The sequence below is a fragment of the Mobula hypostoma genome, chromosome 8 (assembly GCF_963921235.1).
Source record: "Mobula hypostoma chromosome 8, sMobHyp1.1, whole genome shotgun sequence".
Lineage (NCBI taxonomy): Eukaryota > Metazoa > Chordata > Chondrichthyes > Myliobatiformes > Myliobatidae > Mobula > Mobula hypostoma.
In genome coordinates, this window is record NC_086104.1 from 42,170,639 (window position 1) to 42,192,699 (window position 22,061).

At 40.2% G+C, this 22,061-nt stretch overlaps 1 protein-coding gene across 7 annotated transcripts in view; it reads right to left on the reverse strand.

Annotated features, from left to right (window-relative positions):
• Positions 1-22,061, reverse strand: part of mark1 (MAP/microtubule affinity-regulating kinase 1) — a 196,381-nt gene that overhangs the window by 46,710 nt on the left and 127,610 nt on the right. For all 7 annotated transcript variants that reach the window (XM_063055739.1, XM_063055737.1, XM_063055734.1 and 4 more), the window contains exons 4-5: positions 8,883-8,931; positions 1,252-1,317 (exon numbers count right to left, since the gene is read on the reverse strand). In XM_063055739.1, coding sequence (XP_062911809.1) covers positions 1,252-1,317; positions 8,883-8,931 — 115 coding nt within the window. The remainder of the gene's footprint in view (positions 1-1,251; positions 1,318-8,882; positions 8,932-22,061) is intronic.

Consider the following 22,061-nt stretch of genomic DNA (forward strand, 5'->3'; position numbering starts at 1 on the left):
ATCTGTTAGGGTCATTTACTCTATCTGGTGCTCCCAATGTGGCTTCCTCTACATTGGTGAGACCCTGACATAAATTAGGGGATCCCATTATCGAGCACCTCAGCTCCACCTGGATTTCCTGGTGGTTAACCATTTTAATTTCTATCCCATTCCCATTTTGACATGTTGGCCCATGCTCTCCTCTTCTGCTGTGATGAGGCCACTCAGGTTGGAGGAGCAACAACTCATATTTCATCTAGGTATTCTCCAACCTGATTGCATGAACATCGATTTTTTCCAACTTCTGGTAATTATTTCCCCTCCCCCTTTCTTCTTTAATTCCCCTCTCTCACCTCTTACTTCTCCTCACCTGCCTATCACCTCTTCCTGATACCCCTCCTCCTTCCCTTTCTTCCATGGTCCACTCTCCTCTCCCATCAGATTTCTTCTTCTCCAGCCCTTTACCTACAGCACCTTACTTCAACCTCCCCTCCCCCACCCACCTGGATTCAACTATCACCTTCTAGCTTGTCGTCCTCCTCCACCCCACACCTCCTTCTGTTGGCATCTTTCCCCCTTTCTTTCCACTACTGATCAAGCATCTCAGCCCAAAATGTCAACAGTTCATTCATTCCGATAGATGCTGCCCGACCTGTTGAGCTCCTCCAGCATTTTGTATGTTGCTCGGATTTCCAGCATCTGCAGAATCTCTTGTGTTTATTAAATAAAGTTAATGTGCAAACAATAAGGGGAATTAATTTCCAAGGGACTGCCAGCAGCGTATGAGCAACAACTTAATTTTAACTCCCAATACAAAGCAATAATGGTAAACTGTTTACCAATTTTCTAATCAGAAACAAGAGAAAATCTGCAGATGCTGGAAATCCAATTGTGTGTAATTTTCTAAGCTCATCATTCCTCAATAGACCCATCACTACAGCACATCATACTAGAAGGATTGCTGATACTGGTATCAAACTGTACTTTCAGGTGCCCTGAAGAGCTAAATTGGAACCAGGCTATTCAGAAACAGGTTATTTACATAAGTTAAAAGGAAAGTAGACCAAAAACTTAATTTTGAAACATCCAAAAAGAGATAAAGGTCAGAAAAGATAACCAACAATGCTGAAAAAAATATTTCTTTTGATTTTAAAAGTATATTTAACAAAACTACTTGAATAAAATGAGTGATACAAATCCGACATTATTTCAGTGAGATCTTCTCCTTGTGGAAACCACGTATTATAAGAAACAGCCAAAGCCTAAACTTACCCCCACTTGCATACTCCATAATTAAATACAGCGTCTTCTCAGTTTCTATTACTTCAAATAATTTCACTGGAAGAGGAGAAGATTGCTTATAAACAACACTAATGAAATAATTATTGAAAAAGTAATCACCATGGAGATAAATTATTCTGATACTCTCAGCAGTGGTACTATAACATGGATAAAAAGCATAAATTCAAAAAGCAAAGTAACTAGTAAAAAAAAATCCTTATGTTTGAATTCAATACTACATTTGAAAGATTTAAGCATTTAAACTGGGGTTTTAACTTTTCCCCATTTTTGTATTTCAAAGATGTTTGAATTTCATCATGACATTCCAATGTTAATGACAAATGTCTGTGTCACTCTGACTGGGTTTCAGTGGTCACAGATTTTTTTTGAAGGTTTCATGTTTTAAAAATAAATTTGCTTCAATATCTATGCACAGTATATATTTGAATCCACCAGCATGCTCTGCAAAACACACATTTAAATAATGAAAATATACATTGGAAAGAGAAACAGAATTTTGTTTCAGTTTGGAAATCTATCACCAGAACATGCAAAATGTGAAAAAGTTAGAAATAGAAAATGTTTTAAGCTGAAGAGAATGGGAAATGTTTTAAGTTGAACAGAAAATGGAATGTTTGTGGTTGGCTGGAGATCAAGACAGATTGAATGACAAGTGCTGGTTGTGGTACCAATTGAGGAATGGCTATAAAGGCTTGTATTCCCAGGCACACTTCTTGCAGGAGCCTTGGTTACTGGGGGATGGAAGAAAATAGAAGGAGGGAAAGAATGCAAAGTATCTGATTTATGGGATATGAACTGAAGAAGCTGAAATAAAAACTGCAGATGCTGCGAACATCACTGCACTTTTCAGATAGTCAGCACCCATCTATTTCAAATATATCCATCTTCTGCTCTCAGTCTGTCCTATGTCCTCTTATCCTCCCCTGAAATTGCTAAATTTATTTTTTGAAGAATGGATTTTATCCCCTCAGAAACTGAATGTCTTCAAGTGCATGGCAATTAGTTATTCTTCATTCCTCTACCTACTTGGGGTAGCAAGATAGCTATCATAATTGAGACTGATCCTGTTGTACTCTCTTTAAAAGGGAGATTTTTTTTCAATTGACATGAAAGATTTCTTCATCAATTTCATCAGAGAAGGTAATAAGCCTAAAAACCTGATAAATTCCAAGGACTTGATTATTAGCATTCCAGAATTATCTCGGAGGTGGTTATGGAGATAAGTATGTGCTCTGGTTACCATCTTCCAAAATTCTGTAAGATTCTGGAATATTCTGCAATTTGGAGGGAAGCAAATAAGACCCCATTATTAAAGAAGGGAGGAAGAGATATAATAGGGAACTGCTGATCTGTTATCAAACAAAGTTCAATACAGATATAAAATAATGACTTAGATGCTTTGGTACTGGACTTATGAAAGAGAAACTATGTTTAATGAATCATCTGGAATACTTTGAGAATATATCTAGAAGAGTAGATGAGCAGGGAACTAGTGAGTGTAGTGCATTTGACCATAAGATATAAAAGCAGAATTAGGCCATTTGACCCATCAAGTCTACTCCATCATTTTATCATGGCTGATCCAAGCTTCTTCTCTGCCCCAATCTCCTGTCTTCTTCCTATATCCCTCATGCCTTCACCAATCAAGAATCTATCAACCTCTACCTTAAATATACAGAAAGACTTGGCCTCCACAGCTGCCTGTGGCAAAGAATCCACAGATTCACCACTTTTGATAAAGAAAATTCCTCAGCTCCGTTCTATAAGGACGCCCCTCTATTCTGAGATTGTGTCCTCTAGTCTTGAGACTCTCCCACCATCCTCTGTGCATCATGCCTTCAGGGCCTTTCACCATTTGATATGTTGGATTGTTAGAAGGCTTTATTTAATGTTCAGCACAGGAGTTTGCTAAATAAACACAGAGCACTTGGAATTCAAGTTAATATACTGTACACAAATGGACTGAGAGTTTGTTAACAGACAGAAACCCAAGAGTTTGAATAAACAGACCTCTCTCGCTTTGAGAGGCTATGACTAGCTCTTTGTGGTCCAGCTATTAATAACCTATATCAACAAAATTTGTTTAGAGGACTAAATGTAATATTTCCAAGTCTGAGTCAGAATCAGTCTTAGAATCACACAGCACAAAAATAGGCATTTCAGTCTACCTTGCCTATACCAATCATCAAGTGTCCATCTATATTAAATCACATTCAGCAGCACACAAATCTTTTACATTCTTCTATTCCTTGGCAATTCAAGGGATAATTCAAATAGTTTTAAAATGTTGTGAGAGTACCTGCCTCCACCACTTTTTCAAGCAGTGCTGAGAGGTCTGCATGAAGCATTGGTTGTGTTCAAATTTGGATTTCTAGATATTGGGGGCATTAGGAGATCTAGTGACAGGGCTGAAAATAGTGTTGAGGTAGAACATCAGGTATGTTATTGGATAGTGAAAGTGACTTGGGGGCGACTCCAGATCCCAATTCTTATGTTATCACATACAAAACTTTCTATTGTCATCTCAATGAACTGGAAAATAAGATACTGACTGTGTATTAATGATTATCTGTTAAGAATGAAAATTCCACAAGAAGCACATAGTTCAGTGAATCCACTGTAATCACTTTCATCACCTTTCAGTGGAGAGTGGTTAGTACTGCAATGAATTGTTATAATAAGTCAAACCCCATAATTTATGCCTGTAATCAACCTGTTAGAGAAAAAACAATAAAAATACTTCCATCAATACATCCTGTGTACATCCTTGTGCTACAATCTTGGTGAAAGAAAGCACGTGATATACATTTTACAGGCTACTACTTTCAATCCTGGAGGTGGGTTTTGGTCAAAGAAAAACTTTAAAAGTATGATGTCCTCAAATAACTGATATGAATGTATTCTTGAGCTGTAAAAAAGGTTTTAGAGCTATTTCCTGAGAAGTTTTTCAACTAAGAGGAATGACATTGGATACAAGAGTGACAGCCTTTCCCAGGAGACCCTGATAAAAGCAAAGCCAAGATTAAAGGTAGTTTTTAATGCTGCTGAATGCTGAGAAACCTATGAGGAAATTGACACACATGGTTGTCCTTCTGTGAACTTGGGTGGAGCATACAGCATTTCCATGTGCATTGCATCTTTACTTCTCACTTCCCTACAGATATACCTGGAGCAGAGTTAATTGGTCTTTCTCAGCACGATCCACATGATTAACATATGGATAATCTTGGTTTGGTGACTGTTACTGAGAATTAGAGAATGTATACCATTAATTTTCCCTGCTTCTGGAGCTTTTTTTTGGGTGGAATAGTAAAAGAAAACTGTGTACTTAAATAGTTCAGTTGTTTCTACTATAATAAAAGGATGTAGACTGCAACGATAACCTAGAAATACCCAATAAATTACACATTCAGTTACACTCCTCAACTGTTCCTGGACCCTCGTTGAGCTTATCAACTTTGCCTTCAACTTCCACCCTGCCCTCAAATTTACATGGTCCATCTTGGACATCTCTCTCCCCTTTCCTGATTTCTCGGTCTCCACCTCTGGGTGCAGCTTGTCTACTGATATTTTTATAAACCTACTGATTCTCACAGCTACCTTGAGTGTACCTTCTTCCACCCTGTAACTTGTAAAAATGCTACCCCTTTTCTCAGTTCCTCTGTTATCAGGATGAGGCTTTCCATTCCAAAAATCTGATGGAGGTTCTCCTTCTTCAAAGTATTGGATCTTCCTTCCACAACCATTGTTGTTGCCCTCACCCGCATCTCCTCCATTACTCGGGCATCCACCCGCACTCCATCTTTCTGTTACAATAACTGGGATAGAGTGTACTCTGTTCTTACCTACCTCCCCACAAGCCTCTGCATCCAACATATCATTCTCTGCAACATATGCCATCTTTACCAGGATTCTCCCACTAAACTCATCTTTCCCTCCTCCCACTCTCCACAGAGATCGCCCTATATGTGACTCCCTCGTCCACTCATCACTTCCCACTGATCTCCCTCCTGACATTTACCCCTGCAAGCAGGACAAGTGTGGCAAATACCCCTACATCTCTTCTTTCACAACTATCAGGGCCACAAACAGTCCTTCCAGCTGAGCTGACACTCCCTCTACGAGTGTATCAGGGTTGTCTGCTATATCTGGTGTTACTGGTGTAACCTCTTCTGCATTGGCAAGATCCAACAAAGATTTGGGAACCTCTTCGTTGAGCGCCTTCATTTTGTCTACCATAAAAGGCAAGTTTTCCTGGTGGCCACACATTTTAATTCTACTCATTCCAATTTCGACATATCAGTCCATTGCTTTTTCTACTGTCATGATGAGGCCACTCTTACGTTGGAGAAGCAGCATATTATATTCCATCTAAGTAGCCTCCAATCCTACTGCATTAACATCTATTTCTTTAACATCTGGTAATTTTATCCCTCCCCCCTTCTCCCTTTTTCCATTCTCCATTCTGGCTCCCCTCGTATCTCTTCTCTTGCACATCAGTCCATCTGGGGCTCCTCCTCCTTCCCTTTCTCCCATGGTCCAATCTCCTCTCTTATCAGACTACTTTGTCTACAGCCCTTTGCCTCTTCCACTCATCACCTCCCAGCTTCTGACTTCACCCCCCACCCTCACTCTCCAACCTCCCCCCTCAACTGGTTTCATCTATCACTTGTCAGCTGGTACTCCTTCCCCTTCATCCGTATACTGGTTATCCTCTCATCCCTTCACGTATCCTCACCTGCCATCACCTCCCTCCTTCCCTTTGTTCTATGGTCCATTGTCCCCTCTTATTAGATTCCTTCTTCTTCAGCCCTCTGCCTCTGACCTGTCTCCTCCCAGCTTCTTTACCTCATTCCCCCCTTCCCCCCCCCACCCCGTCCACCAGGCACCCACCTTCCTCCTCACTTGGCTTCACCTCTCACCCACCAGTTTGTACTACTTTCCCCTCCCCTAATATTCTTATTCTGGTTTCTTCCCCCTTTCTGTCCAGACCTGATGGAGGGTCTCAGCCTGAAACATCGACTGTCTATTCCTCTCCATAGATGCTGCCTGATATGCTGAGTTCCTCCAGTATTTTGTTTTGTTGCTCTGGGTTTTTAGCAACTGCAGAATCTCTTAGGCTTAATAAAACTCAAATGAAAATGTCTGGTTGCCATACTATTTCCCTGTTATGTCCTGAGACAGGAAGGTTTAGTGCTCAATGAAACTCATATGTATATTAATTTTCTAAGAATTTTTTAAAGAAACAAATTGCAATAACTATTCTAAATAAGCACAAATACTTTTAAAAGTCCTGGGATTCAATCTCTCACACTAGTCTTATTTTTCTAAAAGAAATACTGAGTTAAAAAGAATGCAATAAGTAGCAGATTTGGGAGGGGTGTGTGAGGTGTCAAATCAGAAAAACAAAAACTATAAATTCAAGATTGAACATTGGAAACTCATGTCAGAGAAACATCTCACCATACAACCCATAAGATATGCCTTCTTTATTAGCCAAAGTCAAACAAAATAGAAAACCTGACAAACCTACTGAAATTCCTTGAGGAAATTACAAGCAGGGTCGACAAAGGAGATGCAGTAGACGTGGTGAACTTGGATTTTCAGAAGGCCTTTGACAAGGTGCCGCACATAAGGCTGCTTAGCAAGATAAGAGCCTATGGAATTACAGGGAAGTTACTAGCATGGGTAGAGCATTGGCTGGTTGGCAGAAAACATAAGAGTGGGAATAAAGGGATCCTATTCTGGCTGGCTACCGGTTTCTAGTGAAGCTCCACAGGGGTCGGGGTTGGGACTGCTGTTTTTTACGATGTATGTCAATGATTTGGATTATGGGATTAATGGATTTGTGGCTAAATTTGCCGATGATACAAAGATAGGTGGAGGAGCGGGTAGTGTTGAGGAAACAGACAGCCTGCAGAGAGACTTAGATAGCTTAGGAGAATGGGCAAAGAAGTGGCAAATGAAATACAATGTTGGAATGTGTATGGTCATGCACTTTGGTGGAAGAAATAAACGTGCAGACTGTTATTTAGATAGGGAGAGAATTCAAAATGCAGAGATGCAAAGGGACTTGGGAGTCCTTGTGCAAGATACCCTAAAGGTTAACCTCCAGGTTGAGTCAATTGTGAAGGCGACAAATGCAATGTTGGCATTCATTTCTAGAGGTATAGAATACAAGAGCAGGGTGTGATGTTGGGGGTCTCTAAGGCACTCATGAGACCACACTTGGAGTAGCGCGTGCAGTTTTGGGCTCCTTATTTTAGAAAGGATAGACTGACATTGGAGAGGCTTCAGAGAAGATTCACAAGAATGATTCCAGGAATGAAAGGGTTACCATATGAGGAACACCTGGCAGCTCTTGGGCTGTATTCCCTGGAGTTCAGGAGAACGAGGGGAGATCTCATAGAAACATTCTGAATGTTAAAAGGCCTGAACAAATTAGATATGGCAAAGTTATTTCCCATGGTAGGGGATTCTAGGACAAGAGAGCACGACTTCAGGATTGAAGGACGAACATTTAGAACAGAGATGTGGAGAAATTACTTTAGTCAGAGGGTGGTAAATCTGTGGGATTTGTTGCCACAAGCAGCTATGGAGACCAAGTCATTAGGTGTATTTAAGGCAGAGATAGACAGGCTCTTGATTAACCAGGGCATCAAAGGATATGGGGTGAAGGCAGGGGAGTGGGGATGACTGGGAGAATTCGATCAGCCCATGACTGAATGGTGAAGCAGACTCAATGGGCCGAATGGCCTACTTTTGCTCCTATATCTTATGGTCTTATAAAACTAAGTTTGCAAATATAATGGTGGAGCCTCCCCTCTAGTTTGATGTGCACCATCTTCGGACTTTCAAGAGAGACGTTTCTACGTCAGAAAACTAATTCACATCTTGCGTGATGCTAACAATTTATTTAACTCGTGCCTGATGAAGAAAGCTGCACAATACGAAGACATATAGGCAGATAGATCATATCCAATTTCTACACTACTGTAATTTCAGCTAGCAGTGTTGAGTGTGGACCTTAGCACCTAGTGCTCAAAATTCAGCTACACTTGTCAGAGATCTCCATTATTTAAAAGAAAACACAGTGACTTCGGATTTTAGCTAAGGATTAAAGTAAATTTTGAAAATTATGAAATAAGGAGGATAATCTCAATCCTTTCTCCACAGTAGAGTTGGGGTAGGAAAGCAAACAGTTGAAGAGGCCTAAGTTTTACCATACAGAGGGTGGTGTGTATATATAACAAGTTGACAGGCACAATTACAATGTTTAAAAAAAAATCATCTGGACAGCCACATGGATAGGCAATTTTTAGAGGGATAAGGGCCAAAAGCAGAAAAATGGAATTAATAGTCAGGCATTTTGGTCATGCACACCTCTCACTCCTCAGGGTCTCCAACAGTGAATTGCGATAGCCAATGAAACAAAACCCAACCTGAGACACTGGATTCAGAATAGGCAGAAATTACAAAGTGAGCAAAAATTTTCGAAAAAAAAAGCTGATAAAATACAGAGCACCTCTTAGAAATAATCATATTAAAGTTAATAAGTTATGATAAGTATGTATTCCAAAATGAGTAAAATAAAACCTTACCTATATTGGGATGATTCAAAATCTTCATAATTCTTACTTCTCGAAAGAGCTATTAAAATTAAAAAATAATGTTAGGAATGTGCATTTTCTTTAAAAAAACACTACAGACAGTTCTCCACTTTAGTATAAACTTCTGAAACTCATCATGAAGCCATCTGTGCAATAGAGTACAATACAAGGGCCATCTATTTTTGATCTTCAACAGAAGACTGGGATTAGTATCAAAAGAAACATAATGCAGAACAGAACAATTCAATGTATTAATGCACAAACTCTTTCACCTTTGCAACCTTGTTTTGAATCCAGCCCGAGGGAGGACCTTTCGTGATACAGTTGCATGCAAAAGTACTTAACACTGAAATGCAACTGCAAAGTAGCATTGTAATTGGTATTTGGAGATGAGCTGAAACTCAGGGCATGAACTTTATTGTAATTGGTAGCCAAGCAATAAGATTCTCCGCATATGCCTCCTAACTTTTATGTTTGACTGAAGGTATTCAAGAACACAAGTTGAACTGCAGCACCTGGAAACTGCATGCAACTTAGTTCCTCCTCCCACCCCCTCTCCAAGATCAAGGAAAAAGTCCTTGCCATACCTGCCTAATCCTAAAATAGATCAGCTTCAGGTGACATGGTTAACCTGCTTCTTTGTTACTGAACACAATACAATATCCACCCAAACATTCAATGTTCGTCAAATGAATCTGAAATCTAAACGTTATTCCTATTCGATTATTATTTGTAATCTGATTGCATCTTAAGTGAATTAAGTCAAATCAATTTCTATTTCCTTTTTCTGCATGTTATCAACTTTTTATTTCACGTCATATTGGATTTCTCAGAAATACAATGTTTCTTGTTGAATGAACTACTTTAAAGTACATTATCTATTCTGTGAGACAGCATGCCAGTAACCTTACACAAAATGACATCTCGCAAAGCATCAAGATGATGTCCAGTTAGTCTCATTTTTACATAGGTCATAACAGCTGGCTGAAATTGCAAAAGTTCACCATACTTCTCTCAGGATAATGCCATTTTTCCATTATAGACACTTAGAGTTAGAAGAGATCTCAGAACAGTCTTCCATAAAGAAACTTGACTGCATAGGAAACCACTACAAAACAGATTTAGAGGTACAAGAGACTGCAAGTCCTGGAATCTGGAGCAACAAGTAATATGCTGGAGGAATTCATGGGTCCTACAGCATCTGTGTGGGGAGTTGGCAGAAACAGAGGAAGAATGCCTTACAAAACTCCCATCAAAGGGAGGAGAAAAACTTTGTCAATGGCTGCACGCCACAAAGAGACTTTGCAACGGGGCAGTAAAATGGAGATAAAAGAGACTGCAGATAGTGAGAAGCATGAGCATCAAATTCATAGGGAATGCAGCAGATTGCTATGGCCAATTACTCCCACAAAAACCTCCTGCCAAACTTTATTTTTTTGGTTCTCTAGTCTAGCTGGCACTAAACAAGTTTTACATTCTTCAGTTGTAATAAAATCAATTCATAAAACACTGAGGTCAGAACTCACCATTATCATGGAGTAAATGTGAAAGTGAATGCACACATGTGCATTTACAATCAGACGTGCAGAAGTTACAGTCCAACTCAATGCATGCTGATCTCTGCAGATCGATTTATTACTTTATTATAATCATTCTATTATTTATATTTCAATTCTAAGATGGCCTCATTATCTGCCAATATTCTGTGTTCTGTTATTGCATTCTTTTGTACTACCTAAATGCACTGCTGTTATGAAATGATCACCATGGATGGCATGCATTACAAAAATTTTTCCACTGTGCCTCAGTACATGTGACAATAATGAACCCATTAACCATTTGTACATCATTTCTCAACAATAAATAACTGAAGTCAACAAGAGTGAGAATCCCCACATGACAGAGTAACGCGAAAAGAAATTCCATTCCTCACGTGGTAGCTCAAGAAGGTCTAAACACCCCTTTTTTCCTCTACAAAATGGACATCCCCATAGATAAACAAATATAAATGAAGTTTCCACCTGCTAATTAAGGTGATTGTCCACCAAGATGGTTGTACATCATCTAAATAAATGTGTACAGTATGTGAATCACATACTGTAATCAGAGATATCATCAAAGTAGGACAAGGGTGACTAGTGTGCCTCAATGGAACTTAAATATTTTAGTTACATAGTTTTGGTGGTGATGATTACAATGTAGTGAGGATGACTGGTGTTGTAGGTTCTTCTCCCTGGCCTCAGGCACCTGATGCCCTTGCTGCTTGCAATGCAATGTAACACACAATAGTGAAATCTGCACACCCATGTTTGTAGGGATGCAACATTCTTAACACTCTGCATTGGCACTTCCCCGATAGTCATGATCTCTGACTAACTCGAAGTGGTCACCAGGACACCTTTGGTAACATGGTTCTGCCAGAAAGATCACAACTGAATCACCCAGGTAACAAGCAGCTCAAGACAGAAATGATGGTGAAAATGCTCCACTTTATATTGGTTGAGGCAAAAATGCATGCTTGGTGAATAACAACATCTCTAGGTTTGCAGCTGGCATTAGGAAGAAGACAACCATACCAACATGCATTGTGCACAGAAGTGCCTGTCCAATTTGATTTCACCTGTAAATATTTGCCATTCTGGACAAAAATTAACATTGTGCAACCAATGCTGAAAAACAGGCACTACCTGATCCAGTTACTGGGCTTATATGTCACAGCATGGCGACCCACTTTCTAGCACACACGAACCGGCTCACGAAACAGCGCGCGCAGGCGGAGAGGTCAGCCCCAGAAAGGATGCCAGGCCATCTTCACCAGCAGGGCGAAAATCCTGCGCGCGGAAAGGATCTGGGAATATGCATTCCCCACAACAGTCCCGCCCAGGGAGGGTGGGAACAGGAAGGCTTTAAAAGCAGGCCGCAAAGTTTGAATACATCTCTTTTATCGCAACTCCAACTCACCGACTCCGTGTGGTTATTCTAGCGCTGTGTGTAGCACACCGCTGCAACAGTATACTGGACGAGGTGTCATTCTGGTGCACAGGGCAGACTCTGTCTAGTGGACATTGTGCCGGAAATGGTCCAGTTGGATAAATACAGCAAGTTGCTGCTCTCAAATATTCACAAGATGTCTGTGGGCAACTGTCAGCATGATGAACATTACGCTTCATTCCTGCAAAATCTGGGTAACTATTTTGTAATTGTAACTATGCAAACAGTTAAGGTAAACCTCTAGGTTGCAAAGATCAACAAAGCTTTTTTCTAAGGCACTAAAGGTATGGTTGGTATCCAATCCTATATGAAGAAAGAAAAAAAACAGACAAGGGCAGTACAGAGGCTTTCATCCATCCAGATACATTCCCAATCTCTGGTACAGTCTGGAATTTGCATGTTCTCCTGGTAACCACATTGGCTAACTCTGATTTACCCCCACACGCCAAAGATGTGTTGGTTGGTTGGTGAATTGGCAACTGTAAATTACTCCTAATTTAGGAGGGTCACAGGAGATTCATGTCGAACTGGTCAACACATAAATATAATAAAGGTTATCCAAGTGGGAGAACCTGATTTTTCAGAATTGCTGAGAGCTGTCATAAACTGGATAGGCAGACTAGCTTTTACTACGTAATAAGAAAATACTTTAAAGGTGATTCTAATACATGGGGGATATGTTCCTCACAGTCGACACATAATGTGAATAATTATTTAAGAGGCGAAAATAGGGATGCGTTCTGGAGGGCTTCCTAAATATGTTTTATCTGTAATTTATTCACATTTTCATACCAATACAACACAAAATCAGTACCACAAGGCAACATTCATATTATATTTCATCAATTTAAGGTAATATTCAATGTAATAAATCATAGAAAGTTAACATACTAGAGTGTACAGTACTCACCAACAGTGGCAGGTGTGTTCGGTTTGGGAAATGAGTGGTGTCAGGCAGCCTTACATGGATGAAGAGGATGGTTGTGTGTCATCGGGATCATCAAGGACAGCAAGGGGTAAAGGAAGACTCTCAGAATTCTCAGTACTGCTAGCAGCAGGAGATGACACTGGTTTGAAGAAAGTGGTGAGGGTTGTTTGCTTGGCAGCATTTTGTTTTTCAGCATAAATTTGCTTGTAGGGAAGAAGGCTTGACTGCAGGGAATGACTGAAATGCTGACTCCGTCCTAAACGTGGGTCCATGTCCATCGCCATTTGTGCCAAGTGTTCCGCAGCCTTAAAAAATTCTGCCAGTTGCTTCACCGTAAAATCCTTCACCTGCAACTCGACACTTCCTTCATCGTTATCACCTTCAGTCTGAGTTAAATGCAGAAGGTCATCCATACTTAATTCTTCATCATGAGAATCCAGGAGTTCTACCATGTCAGCAGCCTCGGGATCTGAGAATCTTTCCCCACCAATTTTACGGCTCAGAGCCACACAGTCCTGGACAGCTGCAGTGAAGGCAGGAAACCCCTTGAGCTTATGCACACACTCCGCCCAAATTGATTTTCATGCTCCATTGAGAGTGGAAGACCTGACCTCTTTCCAGGATTCATCAATGTTGCTGATGGCATGTCTGATGTTGAAGGACTTCCACCATTCCCTCACCGTTGGTAAACTCCCGGGATTTTCAAAATCGTCTATTGCTTGCAGCATCTGAGAGATAGTTCACCGTAAAAAATACGCCTTGAATGTGGATATCATACCTTGGTCAAGTGGTTGAATCAGCGATGTTGTGTTAGGCGGCAGGAAACGCACTGTTACGTTAGGATGAATGCTGTCTAAATGTTTAGGATGGCTGGCGCATTGTCAAGCAACAGAAGAACTTTAAAGGCAAGATTCTGTTCCCGGCAGTAGTGTTCAGTCTCAACAGCAAAATGATTAGCAAACCAATCTTGAAAGATTTGATCCGTGACCCATGCTTTCTTGTTAGCTGCCAGTGGACAGGAAGCATATTCTTACTCAAACCCTTAAGAGCACGGGGATTTAGTGAATGGTAAACTAAGAGAGGCTTCAACTTACAGTCTCCTTCGGCATTGGAACACATAAGCAAAGTCAATCTATCCTTTGCTGCCTTGAAACCTGACGCAGTTTTTTCATCCTTACTTATGTAAGTATATTTCGGCATACACTTCCAAAAAAGCCCAGTCTCATCTGCATTAAACACCTGCTTTGGTGTGATGCCTAACTCAGCTATCATAGCCTGCAACTGCACAGGGTAGAGTTCAGCAGCTTGGTGGTCAGCACTAGCTTGTTCACCACACACAGCTAAGTTGTGAAGCCTGTGACGATTAACAAACTTAGAAAGCCATCCCCTACTTGCATTAAAGCTAACAATATCACTTGACACTTCCTCACTAGCCTCTGAACAAAGGCGACCATAAATTTCCAAAGCTTTCACACGAAGATGATCGGAACTAAGTGTTGGTTTTTTCTTTGTTTCATACTCAATGTACAAACTCAACATTTTCTCCATTTTTGTCATAATCGGGTTATGCAGTTTGGTAACAATCTTTGAAGACACTTGCGATGAATCAATCACTGCACTTTTTATTTTCTCAGCATTTTTCTTTATGTTTCTGATCATGGACTCACCCAGGCCAAAGTAGCGTCCCAGAGCTGTGTTACCTTCACCTGACGCCGCCCTGTTTATAATTTCCAACTTTTTTTTTCCAAGTGTTAAAGCGGTTCTCTGCTGCTTTGCTGATGGCCCAGGACTTGACATTGGACGCTTTGGAGGCATAGTTAAATACTTCAAGCACAAAATCACTGCACCATAGGTAAAAACAAGAGCTTAAGAGCGCAAGATCGCACATCCACATGTTGCCAAAACCAATGCCAGACTGGCGGGAGTGAGACTGTGAGGCGTGCACATGTGACTTGTATTGGCGGGAAAGCAATGTTCCTCGCATAACTGTGAGTTTTGGACGCATACAAGAAGTTGGTGGAAATAGGTTTCTCGCATAACTGTGAATCCGCATTGTCTGAAGACGCATATAATAGAGTGTAACTCCTTCATTTCAAATATTTGCCATTTTACAAAGTTACCTCGATTACTTTTCTACTTTGCTGTATTCTCTGGTTTTCCTGCACATTAGAACATCTGCTGAAGTTAGAATAATTTTATTATCTTTGCCAGCATGGGCTGTTGCCATTAATTTTGAGCCTGGAATCAGTGCATAATGACTGGTTGAAAAATTGCCGCAAAGGAGTTTCCTTTTCATGTAGCCAGTCTATAACACTATTAACTTATTTTGAAATATTTAGAGCTACCAAGAAGAAAACTGGTATATCAAGCTAATCAATATTTAAGATTGAGTAAACTGTCAACAATACATTACTATTTCAAAATGGGTTTATTGACAAAAACTAAAATTCGTAACATTATAGGTGACATTGCACAATGGGATTTATTCTTATGCATGGCAATATGCATAGAAACATTTAATCAAAGGTTGTCACTGCTCGTGTAATCACAAGGAATATTGTACATCCATTTAGTTCACATAAATCTCTAGGTTAGAGAGATCAATCAACCTGCTTCGTAGGTTACTGACAGTATGGTTGTTGTATTTGCTAATGAAAGTAAGTTGCGACAAGCACACAAGGAGGCTACAAAGGAACACAGATGGGCTGAGTGAGAGGGTAAAGATTCGGTAATGAAGTATAATGTGGGAATATGTGGAAATATTTTGGCAGGAAATATGAAAAAGTTATCTAATTGGTGTGAGGGTGCAAAGCTCTGAGAAGCAAGATTATTGTGCCCCACTTCACAATTCAAAGGTACAGCAAGTAATTAAGACAATTAACACTGGTATCGTTTATTAGACCACAAGACCATGATATAGGAGCAGAATTAGGCCATTTGGCCCATCAAGTCTGCTCTGCCATTTCATCATGCCTGATCCATTTCCCTCAGCTCCAATGTCCCCCCTTTTCCCTGTATCACTTCATCCCTTACTGCGAGGTTATGCTATTACTAAGTTCAAAGTTCAAAAGCTCAAAGTAAATTTCCAACAAAAGCACAGATGTGTCACCACATACAACTCAGACTCATTTTTTTAAAATTTACTGACACAGCATGAAGTAGGCCCTTTTAGCACTTCAAGCCATGCTGCTCAGCAACCCGATTTAATCCTAGCCTAATCATGAGATGATTTACAATGACCAATTAACCAGAGCACACAGAGGAAACACGTGGTGGTCACAGGGAGAATGTGCAAACTCCTTACGGGCAGCGGTGGGAACTGAACCTTTGCTCCCTTTAGAGCATTGTGTTAACCACTGCACTACCATGCCACCCCACAGTAGCACACTCAAAGCAAGAAGGCATAGTCAATAACTCCAATAACCATAATAGTGATGAAGTGTTTTGAGAGGGTGGCGTTAAAGCACATCAGCTCCTGTCTCAATGGTGACTTGGATCTGCTCCAATTCGTCTACAAAACAACAGGTCTACAGCAGTTGGCTCTTCACACAACCCTGGAACATCTGGACAGCAAAGTTGCATACAGCAGGATGCGTTTTTATTGATTATAGCTTGGCATTTAACACCATCATCCCCTCAAAACTAATCAGGAAACTTCAAGACCTAGGCCTAAATACCCCCTTGTGAAATTAGATCCAGCATTTCCTCACTTGTAGAATCCAGTCAGTTCAGATTGGCAAAAATATCTCCTCCACAATCTCCATCAGCACAGGAGTACTGCAGGGATGTGTACTTAACCCCCTGCTCGACTCGCTTTACACCTATGACTGTGTGGCCAAGTACATCTCCAACACTATATACAAGTTTGCTGACGACACCACTGTTGTGGGCTGTATCAAATGGGGTGATGAATCAACATACAGGAGGGAGACTGAAAACTTGGCTGAGTGGTGTAATAACAACAACCCAAAATAAAAACACCACGGAATTTAAAATTGCTAAGCCCCTCTATCTTTGATCCTTTGAAGAGGACTGGCTTATGGACCTCTAGACTCCTCCTCCTGAAGTCAATAATCAGCTCCTTGGCCTTGCTGACACTGAGTGAGAGATTGTTGTTGTGGCATCCCTCAGCCCGATTTTCAATCTTCCTCCTATATGCTGATTCGTTTAAGATAGTGGTGTTGTCAGCAAACTTAAATATGGTATTGATCTATGCTTAGCCACAAGTCATAAATGTAAAGCAAGTAGAGCAGAAGGCTAAGAACACAGCCCTGTGGAGCACTTGTGCTGATGGAGACTGTGGAGGAATTCAATCTGACTGGGGTCTGCAAGTGAGGAATTTGAGGATCGAATTACACAAGGTATTGTGGTCAAGGTCCTGAAGCTTATTGATTAGTTTTGAGGGGTGATGGTATTGAATGCTGAGCTGTAGTCAATAAAGAGCATTCTGATGTATGTATCTTTGCTGTCCCAGGGTTGAGTAAGGAGCCAATGAGATAGCATCTACTGTGGATCTGTGGCTTCGATAGGGAAACTGGATTGGATCCAAGTAGTTTCTCAGGCATACATTGATACATTTCATCAACAACCTCTCAAAACACTTCATCACTGTGGATGTAAGTGCTACTGGACAATAGTCACTGAGGCTGGTTACCATGTTTTAGGCAATGGTATAATTGAAGCCTGTTTGGAGCAGGTGGGTATCTTAGAATGCCGAAACAAGAGGTTAAAGATCTCAGCGAACACTCGAGCGAGTCGATCAGCACAAGTCTCTTGTACTCGGCCAGGTACCCCATCTGGGCTGGATGTTCTCAGTGGGTTCACCCTCCTGAAAGAAGTTACGTCAGCCTCAGAGACTGAAATTGCAGGATCATTCAGGGCTGTGGGAGTTTGTGATAGTTCTTCCATGTTTTGATGGTCAAGGAGAGCACAGAAAGCACTGAGCTTATCTGGAAGCAAAGCCCTGTGCCACCTACATTGCTTGATTTCATGTTGTAAGAGGTGATAGTATTCAAGCCTTATAACAACTGTTGAGTATTCTTCATTCATTCACGTTTTGTCTGAAATTGCCACTTTGCTCGTGAGATGGCTTTCCGTAGATTGAACCTGGACCTCTTGTAACTTTTTTGGTCACCAGACTTGAATGCCTCTGATCTGTCCCTCAGCAGATTGCTCATCCAGGGCTTCTGGTTGGGGGAGCTGCTGAATGATTTTGTGGGGACACACTTGTCTACAACTGGTTTTAATAAAGTTTGAGACAATCATGGTATATTCATTCAGATCCACAGATGAGTCCTCGAACATGGCCCAGACCACTGACTCGAAGCAATCCTGTAGCCCCTCCTCTGCCTCCTGCGACCACCTTTTTGTTGTCCTAATCTCTGCAGCCTCTGTATCAGCATTGATGAGATCACATCTGGAGTACAGCTTTCAGTACAGTGTATCATTCCTCAGTGGCGATGAAGAGGCATACAGGAGTGAAATAGACCAGCTGGTTGAGTAGAAGTCCCAATACACAGCATCAAAAGAGGCTGTAGAGGGACGCTGACTCAGCCAACTCCATCACAGCACAACCCTCCCTACTGAGGACATGTTCAAGGGCTGGTGTCTTTGAGGCGCCATTAAGGATGCTCACCATCTGGGATATGCCCTCTTCAAGCTACTACCACTGGGGGGAGGTAAAGGAGTCTGAGGACCTTCATTGAATACTTTAGAAACAGCTTCTTCCCCTCTGCCAGTAGTTTTCTGAATGGTCCATAAACCTATCGATGCAAACCTTGTTCATAAAAGGTTCATAAAAGATAAAAGGCTCATAAACTACCTTGTTCACTACCTTTTGCACTATTCATTTATTTCTGTGACTTCTAATAACATTTTTATGTCTTGCATTGCGCTATTTTGCAAAGCAACAAATTTCACAACATACATCAGTGATAATAAACCTGATTCTGATTCATTTCTGACATTGAGTTCCTGAATTATCCCCATTTTTGAGGAACTGTTTATCATAATTATTGTAACAAATTTAAATTCTGTGTGCATTGGTTAAAGAAATAAAACATTCTGCAAATCAGTCAGCATTTTTGTGGTAACAGGATAACTGAGTATGGACTTGTGGAAAATTAAGACACCACCCTCTCATTAACAAACAAAGTTATACTAAAATTCACTGAGGGTCATGTGTATGCCATGTATCATTTCCCCTAGCTCAGCTTGGACGTTGCATCCAAAACCTCTCAAGAACCTCTGGAATCTGCTATGCAAACCATTGCATACACAGTTGCAGCATTCTTTTCATAATCAAAGTGAAAGTAGATGAAAGAACAAAAAAAACCCAAAAACTTGTAAAACTTTTTTTTACTTCTTTTGTCTGAAGTTAGGATTTAATAACAGGGGGTCAGGTAAGCATTGAGAACTGCTGAGAGGATCATCAGAGTCTCCCTTCCACTCATCTGAGATATTTGTCAGGAGTACTGCATACACAGGGCCTTTTGCATTGTCAATTAACCCTTCCATCTGTTCAATAAGCTCTTTGACCCCCTACTAGCAGACAGGAGGTACCTTAGCATCAGGACGGGGAGCAGCTTCTTGTCCCAGGCTGTGAGACCACTGAACTCCTTGCCACTACCCACTTCTCATCATGTATGAAGTGTCAGTAGCGTTGTGCTGTTTACTTATTAAGTGTGCCGCAAATGAGCCTTATTATTTTGTTAACTTATTTGTGGTAACAACTTGTGTGTTGTGTGTGAGTTATATGTACTGTATTGTGCACTTTGGTCTAGAGGAACATTGTTTAATTTGCAAGTATACAATGTATACAGTTGAAATGATAATAGACATGAACTTGATTGTTTCAGGTGACTGATAAGAATGTCAAGCATGACCAGCTATGCACACAAGAGCTGAGAATTTGCAGACATCACCAATTTTACAGTTTCGTTATCTGGATCAAGACACATAGCAAAGGAAGAGCGACAAAGAAAGGACTTTTTTTAAATTTACTGGAACAACAAGGGGATGCAGGAATAATTAGGTCTGCAGTTGCACAAGTTATAACACTCTATTGGGAGAGATGACAGTACAGTATTCTGCTTTACCCTTAATCGATCAGTGGCAGCTGCATTCATCTCAATTATCTTGAAGTATTCTCTGGAGTGAAGTCACATGCGATTGTTTCTTTCAGTGGAGTTATAAATGGATTTTCAAAAGACAGTCTTAGTGACCCTTAAGTTTTTGATAATGGTTTTGGTTTTTTGATTTTGAATATGAAAGTGAATTTGCTATTCATGAAAATATGATCTTAGTATTTGCTATAAAATTGGTTTGAGGGTTTTTTTTTGGCTATATACACAAGTTATTTGTACCATAGATTGGCATACAAGCTCTGCTTAAATGTTAGACATTTAGGAAGTGCTGCTTCCAAGCTCCGAGAGTAGATCAATGAAGATTGCTGCAATAATGGCTTTACTGCTGATAATGGAAATATACATTACGGACATAATGAGCCAACAATACACAACTGTACTTTAGTGGGACTGCCATGTAAAGAAAAGGTAAGACAGTTGTTCGTGTTGGATTGCTAGAAGAGTTGATATACAGTGGATTTCGGTTAATTGGGCATACAGTTAATTGCGACAGCCACTAAACTGGGACAACGCTTAAAGAACAAAAAAAAATCAAGAAAACAGCTGGGATTGCCTTCATTTATTTGAGACACTATGGCACTTAATTGCGACAGAAGACTGTTGCCGAACAGCTTCTAACTGCCAGCAGTTGTTTGCACTTGCATGGCTGTTGGACACTACACTGTGCCAAGCATGAGGTCTTAAATAGCATCAGTTGCGTGTGCTTATGTTCAAATAGCAGTGATTTTTGTCATTAATAGTTTACGAGAAGTAAGCAGTAAGACAATTCAGAACTGTTTTGCTCACTGTATTTTCAAGCATTCAGGCTTGGAGATGCCAGGAACGGTTGTGAGTGTAAATGAAGTTATTTCACTACTTCAACAAGTTAGTGTCTACACAGAATTTGAAGGCATCAACAACCATATTGAATGTTACAATGAAAATGAAGATTTAGAAGATGCAATCTTCAAAAGCATTGTATGAAAGCAGTCCATTATCTGCACTAGATGTCTGTGCTGACCTTGTTCATTTACAGTCAATCAAAAGAACATAACAGTGTATACTGGATGAATTCCTCCATTGATAACCATTAGGAACCAACAGATAGTTTTATAGTACTGTAGTAGTATTGGCAAGGTTCTGATATGTTCTGTATTTAATTCAAAACTATAATTTGTTACTCAGTTAAATGGTAGTTTATCTTTTTTATACTTTTTAAACCATATCCATGAAACTTTGGCTAATTGAGGCAGCTGCTTAATTGGGCCAAAATGTACTGGTCCCTATGTGTCTCAATTAACCAGAATCCAATGTATTAGATTTTAATTATCTTCACGTCACTGCTCGACCAGATATGATGAAGCTTTGCATGAATCAGCAATGTCATTCCATGTATGCAGGATTATTACTGGTATCAGAGAAATGAGATTAAGTGGAAAAAAAATACGAGCCAGCTTTATTCAAGTCAGCCTCTGTAACTGGATATTAGTTCACTCCTGAAACAAAAAAAAAATGTGTGCTGTGGTCAGGTCAATAGACTGGATACCTTATCAGCTGCATCTCCCTTTCATTCATTGGGAGTAATATTGCTAAATGCAGTTCAGGATTGAAAACACTGCTTTTAATTGAGAGAAATGTTGCCACTGGAAATTGATGGTTCTAGTCCAGGCTTTCAATCACAATCATTAGCAATTTTTTAAAAATGTTTATCAATTTCCTAAGATACTATTTTTATTTTTTCATATGCTTGCCACTTCTTTTTCTGCCAGACAGCATAGAAGCAGGCCCTTTGGCCTACCAGTCTATGCAGGGCACCATGTATCAATCTATACTAATCCTACTTACCAGTACTTAGTCTGTAACCTTCTCTGACGGTCCATAGCTGTATCACATCCAATACTTATCACTGTTATCAGAGTGCAATTACACAAACAATATCTATTTTTTGCATCCTTATAACAGGCATGATTTAAATCAATGGGTTTAAAGATCACTTAGAGTCTGCAATAATCTGGATTACACTCTTGATGGGACATAGATCTGCAATTCTCAGTGACAAATACACAAGTTACACATTTCCATAACCAGCTTAATCCAGTCTCGGAGACCACAAACTCAAAATATCAA